Source organism: Notothenia rossii, assembly GCF_949606895.1.
Source record: "Notothenia rossii genome assembly, chromosome: 1".
NCBI classification, from domain to species: Eukaryota; Metazoa; Chordata; class Actinopteri; order Perciformes; family Nototheniidae; genus Notothenia; species Notothenia rossii.
Window position 1 is genome coordinate 77,039,270 of NC_136912.1, and position 17,384 is coordinate 77,056,653.

The 17,384-nt window shown below is 38.7% G+C and overlaps 2 protein-coding genes across 3 annotated transcripts; both read left to right on the top strand.

Moving 5' to 3' along the window:
• The first annotated feature begins 2,144 nt into the window (after window positions 1–2,144).
• ttc22 (tetratricopeptide repeat domain 22) lies at window positions 2,145–8,499 on the top strand. Its single transcript, XM_079677633.1, has 8 exons — window positions 2,145–2,526; window positions 4,051–4,351; window positions 5,183–5,238; window positions 5,315–5,430; window positions 5,745–5,863; window positions 6,345–6,506; window positions 7,218–7,370; window positions 7,458–8,499. Exons 1-8 carry the CDS (start codon window positions 2,264–2,266, stop codon window positions 7,992–7,994), a joined length of 1,707 nt encoding a protein of 568 aa, XP_079533759.1. The 5' UTR covers window positions 2,145–2,263; the 3' UTR covers window positions 7,995–8,499.
• A 3,776-nt stretch (window positions 8,500–12,275) lies between these two features.
• LOC307036987 (cornifelin homolog B-like) lies at window positions 12,276–17,046 on the top strand. 2 transcript variants are annotated; one of them, XM_079677680.1, is made up of 4 exons: window positions 12,276–12,397; window positions 13,542–13,643; window positions 13,804–13,991; window positions 14,453–17,045. In XM_079677680.1, exons 2-4 carry the CDS (start codon window positions 13,580–13,582, stop codon window positions 14,627–14,629), a joined length of 429 nt encoding a protein of 142 aa, XP_079533806.1. In that variant the 5' UTR covers window positions 12,276–12,397; window positions 13,542–13,579; the 3' UTR covers window positions 14,630–17,045. The 2 variants fall into 2 exon arrangements, with proteins under 2 accessions (XP_079533806.1, XP_079533807.1); XM_079677681.1 differs by having other exon boundaries at window positions 12,282–12,393; window positions 13,540–13,643; window positions 14,453–17,046.
• Window positions 17,047–17,384: the final 338 nt, after the last annotated feature.

Below are 17,384 nucleotides of genomic sequence, written 5' to 3' on the forward strand. Positions count from 1 at the left end.
TATGCTCCTGTCAATGTAAATGTAACATCTCTGCAGAAAAGGATTTCAGAGAACTTTGATACTGTGGGGTTGCCATCTCTGCACACGTTCATACTGTTCACAATATACCAATCTCCTCCCTTGACTGTCTCTCCTTTGTGCCAGAAGTTAAGACAGACATCAAAACAATGAAGTAGGTTAACGAGGGGTTAGTAAAAAGACCTATATCAGTATGTGGGACACATATCCTAATCCTACTTTAAAGGGGAGTACTGCCAATGCTATAGGGATTATTAGGGGTCAACATTTTACCGATAATACCTTTGTGTTGTCTCTTGGCTGCTGTTCTTAAAAATCCATTATCCACACTGGATCCTTTTTTAGCCTCAAATTCTGTCTTTGGATAAGAGGGTGCACAGAACAGCCACAAAAACGAGCATCTGTAATCATTATGTTACCATGCAATCAGCCTGGTTTCCACCATGGCAACGGTTGTTAAGAGGAAAACATTTTCAGAGCTCTGTACACCCACATGGTACAATGGAAAACGCTGCCAACGAGGAGGCAAATCTGCAGTACTAAATATACATTATGCAACACATTGACAGTAACCAGGGGAAGCACGGGTGAATCAGTCCTATTCTAACATGGCTGAGGTGTGGTTTTCATTAGAGTACTCCTCATTTACATGTGTGCCGATGTTCCACTGCTTCAAACTCCTTAATTTTACTGCCCAACTGTTCGGGTAGTCTGCTCAAACTTTAGGAAACTGTTTCATTTACATGAGCAAGATGCTCTTTCTATAATCCTCCCGGACTTTTTTTGTATCGATTTGTTCCCATTTACAGCTGGTATTGCACCTCAGCTGTCAGAGGAGGGATCTCTCTGATCTCTCTTTGAACTATCTCTCTAAAGGGTCTCTCATGTGCTGAGGCTTTGTGTAGTTTCTCCCTGCATTGTTGGAGAGCAAAAACTTGCTTGGGAACCACGTTTGATGTGGGCCTGTAATGCCCATCATTATGCATTTGACAGCGAGTTTGAAAACACATATCCACTCTCCTTTTTGTTATACTGCATTATTATAAAGCAAGTTTACCCTTTGGTGGAAGTGTTTGAACTTCTATGCAGAAGCATTCTGAAAAGAAAATGTGCTGTTGTGTGTCCCTGCTTTTTTAAGGTAATTATGATTTGCAGTATAATGAAGACTCAGAGTTAATGTTTGCTTTTAGGGGTTTATAAATTATATTAGCAGCTTTTAATACAGCTCCATGTATTTCATTTTAGTTTATATTAGATTTGTCATCACATACATTTCAACAAAATGAAGATAAGCTCCCGACCAGAAGTATAAAGTACATAATAAAGGAGTGCATACTGTATGGACAAGTGGAGGCGCAGGTTCAAATCCCAATGCAGCCAGCATGCCGCTGTGTCCCTGGGCAAGACACTTCAGCCCAAATTGCTCCTGTGGGGATTGCCCACAGTATTGAGTGTGTGTAAGTTGCTTTGGGTAAAACAGCATCTGACATGTAATGTAATGTATAAAGGAATCAATAGAGTGAATAATAGATCTCAGAAAATGTTTATACATATGTTACCATTTAACTGTATAAACATTGTGATGTGGAAACACTGAACAAGATGTTTTCAATATAAACATGTGCATCACTTAATGATAATAAACAAATTTTTGTAATGTAAGTGTTAAAATGTTCATTTACAGTTGTAGCATGAGTTTCCTTCACAGTTTTCCCAAGTCGCACGTATCCTGATGGTTCACATTCTTTGGTTTCCTACAGCTGACAGGCAGGGGCAGATATGGTAAACTGGAACATTCTCTAAAACAAGAATTCAAACCTATGTTTCACAAAACTCAAGACAAACATAATATTACCCTGTCAGGGTGGACTTAAAGGAATGTCATTTGGTTCTCCTGTAAAAAAACTAAGTTGTACAACGTTCTTTATGAATTGAGGAAAAAATGAAAAGACTTAAGAAAGAGGAAGTAAAAATTTCGAAAAAGTGATAGAGATAGATATGTATCCATAGTTATACGCATAACCCCCACTTCATCAGCTATTCCACTCCCTAGTCACTCCCAAGCCTAACCTGCTCAACCTGTCTGTACCTGGGTGTCAGGAGTGGGTGGGTGGCTTCTGTTGCAGTAGATTTCACCTCAGAGTAAGGAGGACACAGTATTTTATTGTGTTGGATATTTTATAAAATATAAAAGCTGTTTCCTTATTGTATTTCTTGTCTTTTTTAATAGGAGGAGTTAGACGCCATGGAGGCAGGCGGCACAGAGGACATCGAGTCTCTGATGGAAGACATGGACTACATCCCAGGCCACTTCCACCTGGACCTCAGTCTCAACTGTGATCCTGTGGGGCCTGTGAAGCTGAGACTCAGAGACACTTACCTGAAACAGGAGAGCCTGAGAGGGGAGCTGGAGGCTGAAGCTGGATATCTGCAGTACGCTGTCCGAAATCTGTTGGGTCTGCTGGCTTTCCACCTGGAACACTTTGACACAGCTGAGGAAATATTCAGGTGATCACACACTGCTTTTTTGTTGAAGGCAGAATATCCCTAACATTCACTAAGCAAGAGTTTTGAGTACATGATGATGATTGTTTTGACATGATTTCACTCCAGATCTTAACTAGTTATGTGTTTTATTCTGTCTCTAAAACAGACATACAACACAGGTTAAAATTTGTCTCACTATGCTTAATATCTGTGAGCTGACCAAGAAATACCACACTGCATGTGTTCACAGCAACATGAAAGCAGCACAAAAGGCCAACCTCCCCTTTTACCTGCAATAGTCAAACATCAACCAAAGTCAAGACCCCCCTTTCATGAAGTCACGGTAGTTGACAGATTATGAATGTTATCCCCCAAATACAGAAATCAGCATACCAAACATGCTGTTAATATGAACACACACATATTTGACTTGTTTGGCCTTAGTAAAAATTAGGCATGATAAACAAAAGTACGAGTTCAAGAATAATGGATTTATTTCTTAATTTTGTCTTGTCACCTTCTGAAGAAAAAGACTGCTGCCCATGCTAACTACCCAATAACATGCGTAATAAACCGCAATGTTGTTCTAATGATTGAAATGTATATCCCTCCGATTAACTATTACTTCTCCTTTTTTTACCTTTTGTAGTTGGTATAGTACTCTCAAGCTTAAGATACTCATAACTTTATATTTCACTAGTAAATTGTATTTTACTTGATTTTATCTTATCTATGCATAATTTTATGTACTTCCTCTTTGCTGCTACAGATCAGCCTATCCTGATACCTCGGTTCATTGGAATAACAAATGACCAGAGCCCATTGCATGCTAGCTTCTCTGTGACGCTCGATAAAGGCACAGCAGTTCTTTCAACTAAATCTCAGTATAAATCTTACCATTTTAGGATTGTTGTCATGCTAGTGTTCACACATGAGCACATTGAGGGGTGTCTAGTAAATCTGGCAGAAATGTCCCCTAAAAAAAGGACAATAAAAGACAGATTCAAATTTGGTGATTAAAAGCCACAGTGACCTCTAACATGTAAATGCTAATAACGACAATTTTACACAAATATCTAGTAGGATAAAATTATGAATTTTTGACATTTAGGTCAAACATGGATGAAAAACTGCAACTTGACTAGTTGGTGGAGGCATATAAACTTGTGGTATTAATTATAATTTTAACCTTATGATGAAATGAGATGAAAAACGAAAAATCAACCGAAGTTATCACAATTCATTCTCTGGGTAACATGAATGTTTGTACCAATTTTCATGGAAATCCATCTGATTGTTGTCAGAATATTACAATTATTTTTAAATGTCAAACGGATTGATGCTTTACATAAAAGGTGAGGACATCACCAGTATTATTCATCTTCTGAGGACCATGAAGGTCTTTTCAATAATTGTATTCTTGTCAAAATAGGAACATAAAATAGTTCACTGATAAATCACTTTCAATATTGAAGACCCTTTGATGGAAGAAGCTTATTCTAACCTCTCTGTTTCTGTCTATATCTCTGTCTCTTGGCCTTTCAGGGCTATTTGTAAAGAAGACCCTGGTAACCTCAATGCCTGGGCCAATCTGGGCTACGTTTATGACAAGCTTGGAAGAGAGCTGGATGCGACCGAGTGTGTGGAGAAAGTGTCCCACCTCATGGGCTTAGACGCTGGAGAGGCCTCTCAGGAGGAGACCAGGATCCTGGCGGCTCGATGCCTGGCGGAGCAGGCTTACGTTTATCCCTACGATGTGGAGCTGGACAGTGAAGAGGACCTGAGAGACAGACTGACAGCAGCATTGACGCTTTACAACAGAGCCCTGGACTATGGGGGTCATCTGGTGAGATTCAAAAGCAATATTTGTTGGTATAATTTAAATGTAAGCAGGAGCATTGAAACTATTACCCTACATCCATCATGCAATATCTCCAAACATTCTAGCATTTCATTGGTTGGTATTTATGTTGATGATCCTTTAATATCATTAAATATACTTCTCGTCTATAATTAAATTGATCCACCATCTTTTACTGAAGTTTAAGGATTGGGCTATGCTCAGAAGATTTATAAATATGTAACTTGGTTCACAACAACTGATATATAAATAATATTCACATTTCTTATTCTTCAGAACACTTGTCCACAGCTTACTACTTTTCACGATCAAAGCAAAACGCTCTTTATTAAAGGTGGGTAGGTAAGAACGGAGAAACCAGATCGAGTGCGCTAGAATTTGAAAGTACACAACCGGAAAAAATCTGCCCCTTCCTTCAGACTTCCTTACAGAGCCCCTCCTCCAACACACACAAACGTGCACATGACCAATGAGGGCACGAGATAAGTGTGTGCACAGATGGAAGGCTGACAGGCAGGTAGGCCATCCAGTTATTTTAGCCGGGCCGGCTCAGATGATTGGTCTAGCTTTTTACAGTACTACGGCTTCCACAGATGACATTTTTTAAATGTATTTATTGCCAAAGCATTTAATGTATTCATTGCTGTCGGGATGTTAAGAGCATTCCATGGAATATAACAAAAAGTGTTTCTGAAGTGAATTATCTACCCTACCTTTAAGGTGGAATAGCAATAAAACCAATGCAAATATGTATTCCTGTAAAATAAATATAATTGTAGAACGTACTAAATACTTGTATGTATTGTTGTTTTTCAGATATCAGTAGAGGAAAAAAGAAGCTGGTATTTTAAAATGGCCACTATCTACATAAGGTACAAAACGAAAACATATGATGAACCACCACATCACATGATGTGTCATTTTTATTAAGTAACTTTCTCCCCGCAGACTTGACGACATAGTAAAGACCAAGGCGGACTCTGAATACTCCAGACTCTCTCACTACAATAAGGGTCTGAAGCTTCTCAAAGAAACATTAGATTCAGAAAAATCGCAACACAAAGGTAATCACATCAGGTTTATCTGTGAGCATAGCTGCTCTTTTGTACATTTAGAGGCGTAAAGTTGAACGTGAAGTGAAGCTGTGCTGACTTATTTACATGCTGCAAATATATGGGCCTACTTTAGTTCAAACCTTACATTGAAATCCATACAATGGAACCTCAACTATTGTAGTGTTTTAGTAATAACAAAGACTGTATTTAAGATGTTGTAACACACAGTAGTAGCAATTTCTTTAATCTAGAGGGAGACAAACAACACATGGTTGGTTTTGTCAGAAACTGGTATACACTCTGATTTTGGTATCTCCCCTCAGCTCTTGCCTGGTGTTATGTTGGCATCATGTTGGAGAGGAAGGAAGAGTTCACCACTGTTCCCATGTCCATACATGACTGTGGCTACTCTGCCTCTGATCCTCTATCCTGCTATGGAACTGTAAGTTAACTCACACATTGAGATATTTCACCAAATATCAGGCAAGCTTGGAGAATATAAGGGACTCCTATACAGTATGATAATCATTTGACTAAAATCAACCTGACATGATCATTATATCATTATCAATATATTATACATTATACAGTTTCTTCCAGTAATAGAAAAAGCAGTTTACCAGTTTGTTTCAAATGTATATTTGTGTATGGATTTTGCAATTGTACAGAGCTTTGGCAATACTGTATGTACATTATGGTCATGCTAATAAAGCTATTTCAGTTTAAATTGAATTGACAAAGCCCCTTGTAAAAGTTACTTCCTGTTAAACACATCCACCTTTGCTGTGTCTATGCGTTTATGCCGACCAAAACCCTGTTTCAAATAGAAATAGATAAACTTACAGGAAAACCTGATTCAATAACGATGTCAAGTGATAATATTTGTATATATTCATCGTAACATACTTGTCTTTGTCCTTTAGGCCATAAACTTGGCCAGTGAGGATGCATTCACCCTGAACCTTCTGGCAAAGGTCTTCTTTCTGCTGGGCAAACATGAGATGGCCACAGGGATCTGCAACATGGCCCTGAACGTGCTCCCAGACCCAGAGCTAAACTGGCAGGCCTACTGCACCCGCGCTAAGGTACTGCCGCCCGGCAACGCATCCTGAAACCAAGCTGGCAAAACCTACAACGTGAAATCCCTTTTAATGCAAGACAATTTGCATTAATTTGTCTGAAAGATGCACAGAAATCCCAATTCCTGATGTTAATCACTGGTGTTGTCATTTGTGCATGGTACAGTATGTATTCAATAGGGCTGTTCAGATGAGAAACACATTGGCAATGGGCGATGCCATTGTTGAATAATAAATACAATATGACTAAATTCAATGTACTCAGTTGCGCTCGTTTCACAATACAACTAAAATACAACAAATTGTTAGTTCAAGATATTATTTCAAAATAATTCATTTTGCGAACAAATTGAGCATTGAACTGAACAAAAAAAGTAAAAATAAATTATTGTTATTACAGTTTGAAGTACGGTTTTCTATACTGATACTCTGTTACGATTGTCCTGAACTTCTTCGTCGACTGAAAGTTCAGTTGTTTTAATCTATAAAACAGTTTTCTCCTCAAAGAATCATGCATATAAAATTACTGATTATGCAAGTAGAAAATCGTAGTTGGTTTCGACCAACTTGCCGTACATTCAAATCACTCAAGAAATCATCACAAAAACACAAGCGATATCAGTCTTTCGAGAAGTTTTCATTGACAACAAATGTATATTGTGCAGCCTTAGTATTTATATTCCCTTATTTATTCAAAGTTATTTATTTTTTCTTTAGATCAATGTGATGCTTTATGTCAGGGACCTGGAGAAGGCAAAATATGCTCAAGGTGGAATTCCAGACCGACAGAAACTAGTTGAGGCCAGAAAAGATTTGGACAAGGTCCTGACTGTACGTCCGTGTCTGCGGACTCACCTGGAGATGGCACAGGTAAAGACACAAACTAATAATGAGCAATAAAGATAGATTTCTAAATATATATTAAATACAAACATAATTCATGTCTTTTCTTTTTAGGTGTACTACTACATGGGTGTCGATGCCCTTCAGGAGAGCCTTTTGGTGGATGAGGGCGCAGTGAACAGTGCGTTGGTGAGTCTGTCCCATGCCCTTCAGTTTGAGCTGGGGGACAGCCTGCCGGACCTGCACGTGCTCAGAGGACGCTGCCTCCTGCTGAAGGGCGAGGAGCAGAACGCTGCAGACTGCTTCAAACTGGCTGTGGAGCTGGAAAGGCCGGGCAGCACGGACACCACGGCCCTGCGCTGCCTCCTGCAGGCTCTCCTGACTCTGTTCATGCTGGGAGGCCCTGACCCAAGCCTCGCCATCGCCCAACTAGAGCTGTGGGTGCAAAAGGCAGAGGGGAAGTACCCTAAGGACGTTGTAAAATCCGAGCTCAGGTGCCTCTACAGGACTCACACAGAGGAGGTCACAGAGCTATCCCGCTCTCTGATCAAGACAGGCAGACTGGACCTAGTGAGGAGGCTGCTGGAAACAGTGGTGCCTAAACAACTGGTGAAAAAGAGACCAGTGGCTCGGTCTTACTCCTATACATGAAGCTAAATTATGACATACAAGCACATGAGCTGACATGCAGTAAAAAAAACTTCTTACAGCATTTCACAGATTAAAATGAACAGTATACAGCAACAGTATATATATATATATTTTTTTTTTGTGATTCTTCCATTATTAAGATTTTTAGAAGAGCCTTTTGGCAAGGTTGGACCTACAAGATTAATACAGTTGGAGTGTTAAACTGAAAAGGATTTTGCTTTTTATGGTTACTTCTAGGTGGAAACATGTTTTTTTCATATTAGATTAGATGCCCCCTTTTGAGAGCATTGACGAATTTAAGAAATAATAGTTTGGTGTATTAATAATTAAATGACTATGGTCAGGATGCCCTTTTAGCCCTTCCATCTTGGCTATGTAAATGATCATTTGGACGTTTTATTGCTGCTTAGTAATACTTAAATCATGTCTAAAACAGTGTTATATTTCAATGTGATTACCAGAAGCGGGTAGTATACAACACTATTAATAAAAGACTCGTTTTTAAGCACTCGTTATGTTATCTATGTTCTTTATCTACAGACAAATACATTACATTAAACACTGGAATAAATTAATACAGGGCACGAGGGGACACTGACACTGTTGAAGTGTGGATAGTGTTTGGCCATTGCAGTTCCAGATCTCAGCCATAACTGTGGAAACAGATTCCAGCCTGATGAGGTATTCATGATGGCATGTCTTCCTGTCAACATAAAAACAAATATAGAGAGAGCTTAGTTACCTGTGCACTTTATTTATTTACTCCACTCACATTTCATTGTAACAAAATATAGCTGTAAGGAAACTCCCTGTAATAAATCATATAAAGGAATCTCAACTTTAATAGAATCGTGGCTGGAGATGTTATTATGTAAGAGACAACTTGGCTTTTATGGTAGCAAGCAATATGTTATTGAATTACATTTGTTCGTTACATTCATGCCAGGCACAACATATCTCCTTGATTTAAAAAACTAAAGAAAACTACTTTTTTGCTGGGATACTACAGCTTTCTCCTCCTGTATCCTCTCTCAATTATCGTGAGACAGAAGTATAGAAAAACCGTATGACACCTGTAAAAACAGATTTCTGATGTCATGTTCATTTAAAGCTTGAAACTACAAAAAAGCGATATAGTGATATAATAGGAGAGCACATGTTAAGCTATGTTATGTGGAACCTCTACTACAGCGGTCGGGAACCTATGGCTCGCGAGCCATATATGGCTCTTCCGGTGATGGCATATGGCTCCCAGACAATTTTGAGTTTAAAAAAAAAAAAAAAAAAAAAATCAGTTTGGAACTGATTTTAAAATACTTGTGATATTTCTTAATAATACTGTGTAATTTTAAAGTAAATAGAAATTAGTTTTGAAGATAAATGTCACGGGTCACGGGTCACCCGTGGGTTGTAACGGAAAAGATGGCGAAAAGAAAAAAAGACGATGATTACCGTGCATTCCAGGTTGCTGCATGGACAGAGGAATTTGCGTTTGTGGAGAGAGCAGGATCTGCGGTATGTCTAATATGCAATGATAAAATTGCATCGATGAAACGGTCAAATATATAGCGGCACTTCGATACGCACCATGCTTCATTTGCATCGAAATATCCAGCGGGGGACAGCAGGAAAAGGGCATGCGAGGAGCTAGAGCGGAGAGTGCAGACGAGTCAGCAGTAACTACGTGTGTGGACCAAGCAAGGTGACGGGAATTCCGCTAGCTTTGCGGGAGCTTTGGCAATAGTAAGGGATGGAAAGCCATTCACAGATGACGAGTAGGCCCTATGCCAAAACATTCATGCTTGATGTGGCCAATGAACTGTTTGATGACTTCCCAAATAAAGACAAGATAATCAAACGAATAAAAGACATGCTCCTGTCAGCAAGAACTGTGCACGATCGTAGCATCATGATGGCAAATCAAGTCGAGGAAACACAAATTAAGGACATAAATGCCGGGACATACTTTTCTCTCGCGTTAGATGAGTCAACAGACGTTAGCCATCTATCTCAGTGCAGTATAATTGCCAGGTATGCTGCAGGTGACACACTGCGTGAGGAAAGCTTGGCTGTTTGGCCAATGAAACAAGAGGAGAGGATTTATTCACGTCTTTTATGGAGTTTGCTAAAGAAAAAAAACTACCGATGGATAAACTTATTTCTGTCTGTACTGATGGTGCACCCTGTATGTTGGGGAAGAACAAAGGATTTGTAGCGCTTCTCCGTGAACATGAAAAGAGAGCCATCCTAAGTTTTCATTGCATCCTGCACCAGGAGGCGCTTTGCGCTCAGACGTGTGGCCAGGAGCTTGGTGAGGTGATGTCACTGGTCATTCGAGTGGTCAACTTTATTGTTGCCCGAGCTTTAAATGATCGCCAGTTTAAAGCTCTGTTAGAAGAAGTTGGGAATCATTATCCCGGTCTGCTTTTACACAGCAACGTGCGTTGGTTGTCAAGGGGGAAGGTGCTCAGCCGTTTTGCAGCTTGCCTGAGTGAAATCCGGACTTTTCTTGAAATGAAAGGCGTCAAGCATCCCGAGCTAGACAACACTGACTGGCTCCTGCAGTTTCACTATCTCGTTGACATAACTGGCCATCTGAACCAGCTCAATGTGAAAATGCAAGGTATTGGAAATACAATCTCATCCCTTCAACAAGCAGTGTTTGCATTTGAAAGCAAGCTGGAAGTCTTTCTCAGGGACATTGAAACAGGTCGTCTTCTGCACTTTGAAAGACTGCAACAATTTAGAGATGCATGCTTAGCAAGTGACTCCACTCAACATCTGGATCTCCAGCAGCTAGCTGGCTTTACGTCCAATCTCCTGCAGTCATTCAAAGCACGTTTTGGAGAATTTCGTGCGCGCACTGGTCTTTTCAAGTTCATCACTCATCCACATGAGTGTGCAGTGGACAAAATCGACCTGACATGCATCCCCGGGAGACTTTGAGCTGGAAGTTGCTGACCTGAAGGCATCAGACATGTGGATGAGTAAGTTCAAGTCACTTAATGGAGAGTTGGAAAGTCTTGCGCGACAGCGAGCAGAGCTGGCGAGGGAACACAAGTGGACAAAAATGAAAAATCTTCAACCTGAAGACCAGCTGATTCTTAAAACTTGGAACGAGCTTCCTGTGACATACCACACAATGCAGCGTGTGAGTATTGCCGTATTGACCATGTTTGGCTCTACATATGCATGTGAGCAGTCATTCTCGCATATGAGGAACATTAAGACCAACCTACGCTCACGATTAACTGATGGAAGCCTCAACGCCTGCATGAAGCTCAACCTCACCACGTATGAACCAGACTACAAGGCCATCAGCAAAACCATGCAGCACCAGAAGTCGCATTAAAAGTAAGACATATTTAATTTATTATATTTTAAAAATACTATATGGCTCTCAATGAAATATATTTAGAAATATTTGGCTTTTATGGCTCTCCCAGTCAAAAAGGTTCCTGACCCCTGCTCTACTAGGATGAATCAATTATAATGCAAATTTTCTTTTGGAAAACTTAAAGTGGACCTATCATGCTATATTTGAATAGTGTAGGACCATACCTATATAAGGCATATTTATACTTTTTTTTTTTCAAAATACCAAACAGATCATGCATTTTATCCATTCCTCATTTCGATCAATTTAACACTGTCTTTGCATGGGCTGATTCTGTGAGAACAGCACCATCTACAGGCCTGGCATATGTACTACAGCGTCTCCAGCGCTTTCGAACGGCAATGTCCATGGCTGTCTCCTCCTGATTGGTGGAGTTGGCCCAATAGCCGTAGCACCACTTCTGTGACGTCATAGAAGTGTTCAAATCTGGATCAGTCTGTATCACATCCGTTGCAGCCCCTTTTTAAGAGATTTGGGTATGGAGGAAAATAGAGAGGGTTGTGTTTTCTGACACTTGATGAGTTCCCTGGAACACCGGGGACACATATTCATGTAGAAAAGACGTACAAAAGTGCATTTTGCATGATAGGTCACCTTTAACCAAGGAGAAATGTCTTATCGTCAAATGGGTTTTACTTAAAACACAAAGGTTTCAACCTCAGCTTATAATTTCACTACGAAACACATGAAGTGGATCCCAACAGAGTCAAACACAGAGGTAAGGTAAGAAACAATTAGCCATGACAACCGTGCATTCATTTTCACCGTCCTTAAAAAATTTCACAATCCTTTGCAAGGACCGTGTCTGACTGGTTTGCCACACCTGTGTTAACATAAAAACGGCACAATGCTGTTGATGCTGTTTCTACTTTTCCTTGCTTTTGGGTTCAGGCAGGTTCTGCAGCATTGTTCGGGCTTACTTGCCCAATGCATGAGGTGCCGCTCCTCATACAAGGCATATTCCCCCTGCAATTGGACGTGACAACAAGGCTTTCAGCTTAATCAGGTGAGATTTTTTAATGTTGCTGTCAAGAAATTAAGTACATTTATTTTAAAAGAAAAAATGAAAGCTGATTCTCAAATTTGGCAGCTTACATGATCCAGTGAAGAGGAGGTAAAGGAGGGACAAAAGGTGTTTATTATAATTGTATTTTTAACATAGCCACATGCATCATATTTGCAAGTCATTGTAACCTTATCACAAAAACAGAGAAACGTTTTTTTTATTTAATACTACAAGTTACTACTGGGCCATATAGATCAAATGCAACGCTACTTAAATGTAATGAAAGAATAACTGGAATACAAAAACAAAAAAAGGATCTGCTCGTATTACATTTCCATAAATACATGGAAATAATCTGTGTTTGTATCATGGTGGCTCCTCCTGGGTCCATGGCTATTTAAAAGGCAAACTGCAGTCATTCACTCGGTAACAGCAGCACTCTCACATCAGTGCTGCCCAGGCCTCAAAGACTCCTGCTCACACACCCTGAGGAGTGCTGTGTACACTAGCTTATCTGAAGCAATGTGAAGAGACCTTTCCCTGTCACTGCAACTCCCTCCATGTTCTCAATGTCTACATTGGCTTTAGATGATCAATTTATTATATATTTTTGATGAACTATGGAAGATGTTCATTCTACTGACTACACACAGAAATCAAGGCTGAATTAGTCTAACCATACGCAGTGGCATCTGATGATAAGCATACTCGAATAAGTTGTTGCTGATATGAAATTAACATAAACCGGTGTTTCTATGATTATAATATTTAGGACCTCAATACCGGCTCTGTTGTGATTTATATCACAATAGAGCCGTCCGCGTCTGTGAGTCATTCTGTACATTTTTGTGCATCGGCTTCACTTAGCCATCTAAAAAACATTATGCCCAAACTGAAATAAATATTCTCCTTTAACAAGTGAATAGCCTACACCACGACTCATCCTGTTGCTTCTTTTTTGAAGACTTTTTCACACAAAAGATATAGAATAATTGTCGAGAAATTTCCTATTTGTTATCTTCTATGAAAGAAAAGAATCTGGAATTCTTTAAGGATTAAATATGTATATTGCATTCCTCATGTGTAACTTTTAAATTATTTAACCTATATGTTCTTGCTAAACCAACTTTCTGTGTGTTGACAGGTTCATTTCTATCCAGCTGTGGTGAAGTTACAGAGCCAATGGCATACCCTTTGACAGACTGGAACACGGGCCTCTTTGACTGTTGTGAGGACACCAGCACCTGTAAGAATCAACACCACAACCTTCAATCCTATTCATTCAAATTACTGTCAGATTCATTTGTAAAAGGCTTCAATGTTTGAGTAATTTGTGTTTTATTCTTTAATCTAATAGACCAGTTAAACTTGATATTACACATCTATTAAAACTGCTTGTTTTTCAGGTTGCTATGGTTTCTGGTGCTGCCCTTGTCTGGCCTGCACAGTTTCAGGGAGGTTTGGAGAGAACCGTTGTCTCCCATTATGTGACATGCTCACCCCCGCTATCACAGCCGCCTGCGGCCTGCCGCTGTGTGCGCCTCCTGCAGCGCTAGCTCTACGGGTCGGCATTCGACACAGATACGGTATCAAGGTAAACATCGACAGAAAATGTAGCCTGTATTTATACACTTCAATTAAGCATGAATAATGATATAGCCTACATTCCTGAGGTTCAAGAACACATGTTTGTCATTTTCTCTGTTCACATATTAAAACATAATTGGAACAACTACACTGAAACAACTGAAACGATGACTTAAATTAAATGTTTTATGTCAACAGATTTCACATAACTGTAATAGGTTAGTTAAAAGCAATAACATCAAGTTGAACCTAATCATTTCAGATTAAAATAAAATAAAAATATTTTGTAAAACTTAATATTATTGCTTTCAACTAACCTAATACAGTTATGTAAAATCTGTTGACATAATCCCTTTTATTAAAATAAACATTTTAGTTTTTTCATTGTAGATAATGTAAGACTTTAAAAAATAACAAGAACACATTTATTAAAAAAAAGGGCCTTATCAGTACTCTGGTTCTCCACAGGGTTCCCTTTGTAACGACATTGCGAGTTCCTGTTTCTGTGAGTGGTGCTCCTGGTGCCAGATGCAACGGGAGTTAAAGTTTCGCAAGAAAAACAATGTGGTCATTGTCAACATGCAGCCTCCTCCAGTCATGAGTGTTCCTGCTGGTTTCATGGTCCAACCAGGAGTTAGATACTGAGCCTTTCAGCTTCTCATTGGTCTGCTAAGACAAGCGCCACCAGCTCCTAAAGGTCATCCATTCACCAGATGACCTGACTTTTAGAGATGTTATTTAAAGGAGAAACATATCTGCCATTAATGTAAATTCCTGAATTAAACTACAAACCATTAATGAAATGACTTCTGTTTTTAAAATCCTTGTTAAAGGAGGGAGTAATTATCACATGCTCGGGCACCCAAGGTTCCACACACTGTTAAAGGGGTTAGCATAGCTATTTAAGTAGACCAGAATTGAAAATAAATTAGTATAATGAGTTATTGATATTCCACAGGTTCTCACACCATTTCAGGGACTTTATCACTGCATTAGAACAGACCACCCAAAGGTACTGAGTAGGAACTTTTAAGTGATGAAACTCTACAACTGTTGTAACTGACCAAAATCTTCTCCCAGAAATGACTGTCTAGAATGCCGTACCCCAGAGTAGAACGTACAACGGCCCCTTCTAGAGAACATATTACTTTCATACCTTAAATGGTATGAAAGGAGGGAGGGTAAATTTCTCAGGAGGAGACAGTTACAAATGCTAGCAGAACAAGACGACCCACCCCGTATACAGATGTGGATGACAATGATGAGTTAGTTTAAATGATATGGATGTTCGGAGATGAGATTGATCAATGAATGTCCAGCCGATGTGATTCTTTAAATGATATCATGTGAAGAAGTGAGCAAAATTAAAATGGAGTGAATCCATTTCAATTTACTTCATACTATTCCAAGATAGTATATTTTTAATATTTTTATTATTCCAATTAATTTTACACTATTCTAAGATAGTCCATTTTATTTGACTTTATTATTTTATACTATTCTAATATGGTAGATTTCATGTTGTATAAATCATTGCTATTCTAAAATGGTTTGTTTCTTTTCACTTTGTAAAAACAAGTGCCTTAACACTGAGCGTGGTATGAGAACGGTTTCTGTGAAAGGAGGGAGGAAGAAATGTTCTGATACCAAGCCATTGCTGCTATTTTGAAGAATGATATTGAATGCAAACACTAGAAGTCATACACAAGGGACAACTTTTAGGTTTGAACCAGGCAAATAATTTATTTTGTATTTTTGTAAAGTTAAGCCTATTGAACCATTCCATTTAGATTGTATGTTTGTAATATGAGATATGTAGCCTACTATGCGAAGTTCAGATGAAGAACTCATTGATTTCAGTATTATACACACCTTTTAGGTGTGTAAGGAGGGACTGTTAGAAATTAAAATCAATGTTTTGATGGTATAATGTAGCTTAAACATACCGTCAGTTAAATGCTCTTTTATACTGAAAAACCAGAAATTCTTGTGCACAAGCAGTTAAGCTTTTATTCTGAAAATCCTTCATCTACGGTTAGTATTTAGCATGTGGCTAATATACGATTTCCTAAAGAGGTGAATTGAGTAGCTAAATGATATGGAGTGGTGCAAATCGAAACCTACGGATTTAACACTACAACTATAGATGTCGAGGTACTACCATGTTGAATATTAAATGAAAGTACAGTTTATTTGAATACATTATTGTTTACAGACGAGAGTAGCATGTGACAACATCCGGAATGACCGGAAACCAAACGAGCCGAGAAGTATTGTTTAGAGTATTGATTACAGCGTTTAGAATGTGTTAAATGAAAAGTGATGAAAGAGAATATGAGGAGAAACTGCGTGTTAAGCATATATTGAATGTGAAAAGAACCTATCCTCTGTTGAAATGCAATAACGGACATTGGAGACGAGGTGAGCCGGCTGGCGGGGAGGAGCCAGCAGAGGATATATATAGCAGCGCCGGAGGAGAGATCGAGTGTCTTCTTCTTGCTCAGGAGAACCAGATCACAGCTGTTTTCTGCCGGAACAATATTCTGTCTGTAACACTACCGCGCCTTTTTTAATTAAAGTATCCCATTTGAATCTTTTCAGAGACTCCATTTAGTCTCATTTTAAAGCTTCTCTCCTGGACGCGAGAATAAAGAACATATTTAACACTCTATCTTGTGAACAACGTTTGATTTAGCTCAGATTATCGGTGGTGTTGTGGTCCTTTAGTGTAAAAAAATACTATTTGTGTCTAGGTGTGGGAGACAGTGCTTGTTTTACCTTGCTTTATGTTTTTCAGTATTGTAATAATTTTTGAATCATGTCTCCTTGGCATTAACGCATGCGGGTTCAATTTCAGTCCCATATTGCCACAATAATGATAATCATGCCAATTGGTAGATAAATTACTTTCCTGTTTCCTGAACATTTCCAAAAAACGTTTCCCTTTCTCTCGGGTTCTAATGAGAATTTACCCAAATGGCTTTTGAAGGATATTTAAACCACTGTAGATTTGTCTAACCATGTGTAGATTTTAATTTTATTTTGAAGTATTTCTTTTTAATCTACATGCAGCATTTATTGCATAAAAGTTAAAAAAAGTATTTTCTAGAAAATGTATTCTTTGTTTCTTCAATCCTTACATGATTTTGTGACTTTCAAATGATTCTGTTGGTTTTTGTTTGTAAAAAAAAGTGAGGTTAAGTTTTTCCATTTACCAGTTAACATGTAATACTGTGTTGACTGAGTTTCTTAACATAATAATAAAGAATCATATTTTTTTTAATTGCTTATTAAAAACCTCTGATTCATTCCTGTTGCCTGTGAGAGGAGTAAGTTGGTGTCTGTGTGTTGGTCTTAGTAAAAATAACAGTAATGAATATTGTTTTATAAATTATGACAA

Bases quoted from the DNA above. Each gene is read 5' to 3' on its own strand.
- ttc22 (XM_079677633.1), top strand. From the start codon at position 2,264: ATGGAGGCAGGCGGCACAGAGGACATCGAGTCTCTGATGGAAGACATG. The intron at 2,527-4,050 runs GTGATCACACAC...TTGGCCTTTCAG, and splicing joins ACAGCTGAGGAAATATTCAG to GGCTATTTGTAAAGAAGACC. The intron at 4,352-5,182 runs GTGAGATTCAAA...GTTGTTTTTCAG, and splicing joins TGGACTATGGGGGTCATCTG to ATATCAGTAGAGGAAAAAAG.
- LOC307036987 (XM_079677680.1), top strand. From the start codon at position 13,580: ATGGCATACCCTTTGACAGACTGGAACACGGGCCTCTTTGACTGTTGT. The intron at 13,644-13,803 runs GTAAGAATCAAC...CTTGTTTTTCAG, and splicing joins TTGTGAGGACACCAGCACCT to GTTGCTATGGTTTCTGGTGC. The intron at 13,992-14,452 runs GTAAACATCGAC...GGTTCTCCACAG, and splicing joins GACACAGATACGGTATCAAG to GGTTCCCTTTGTAACGACAT.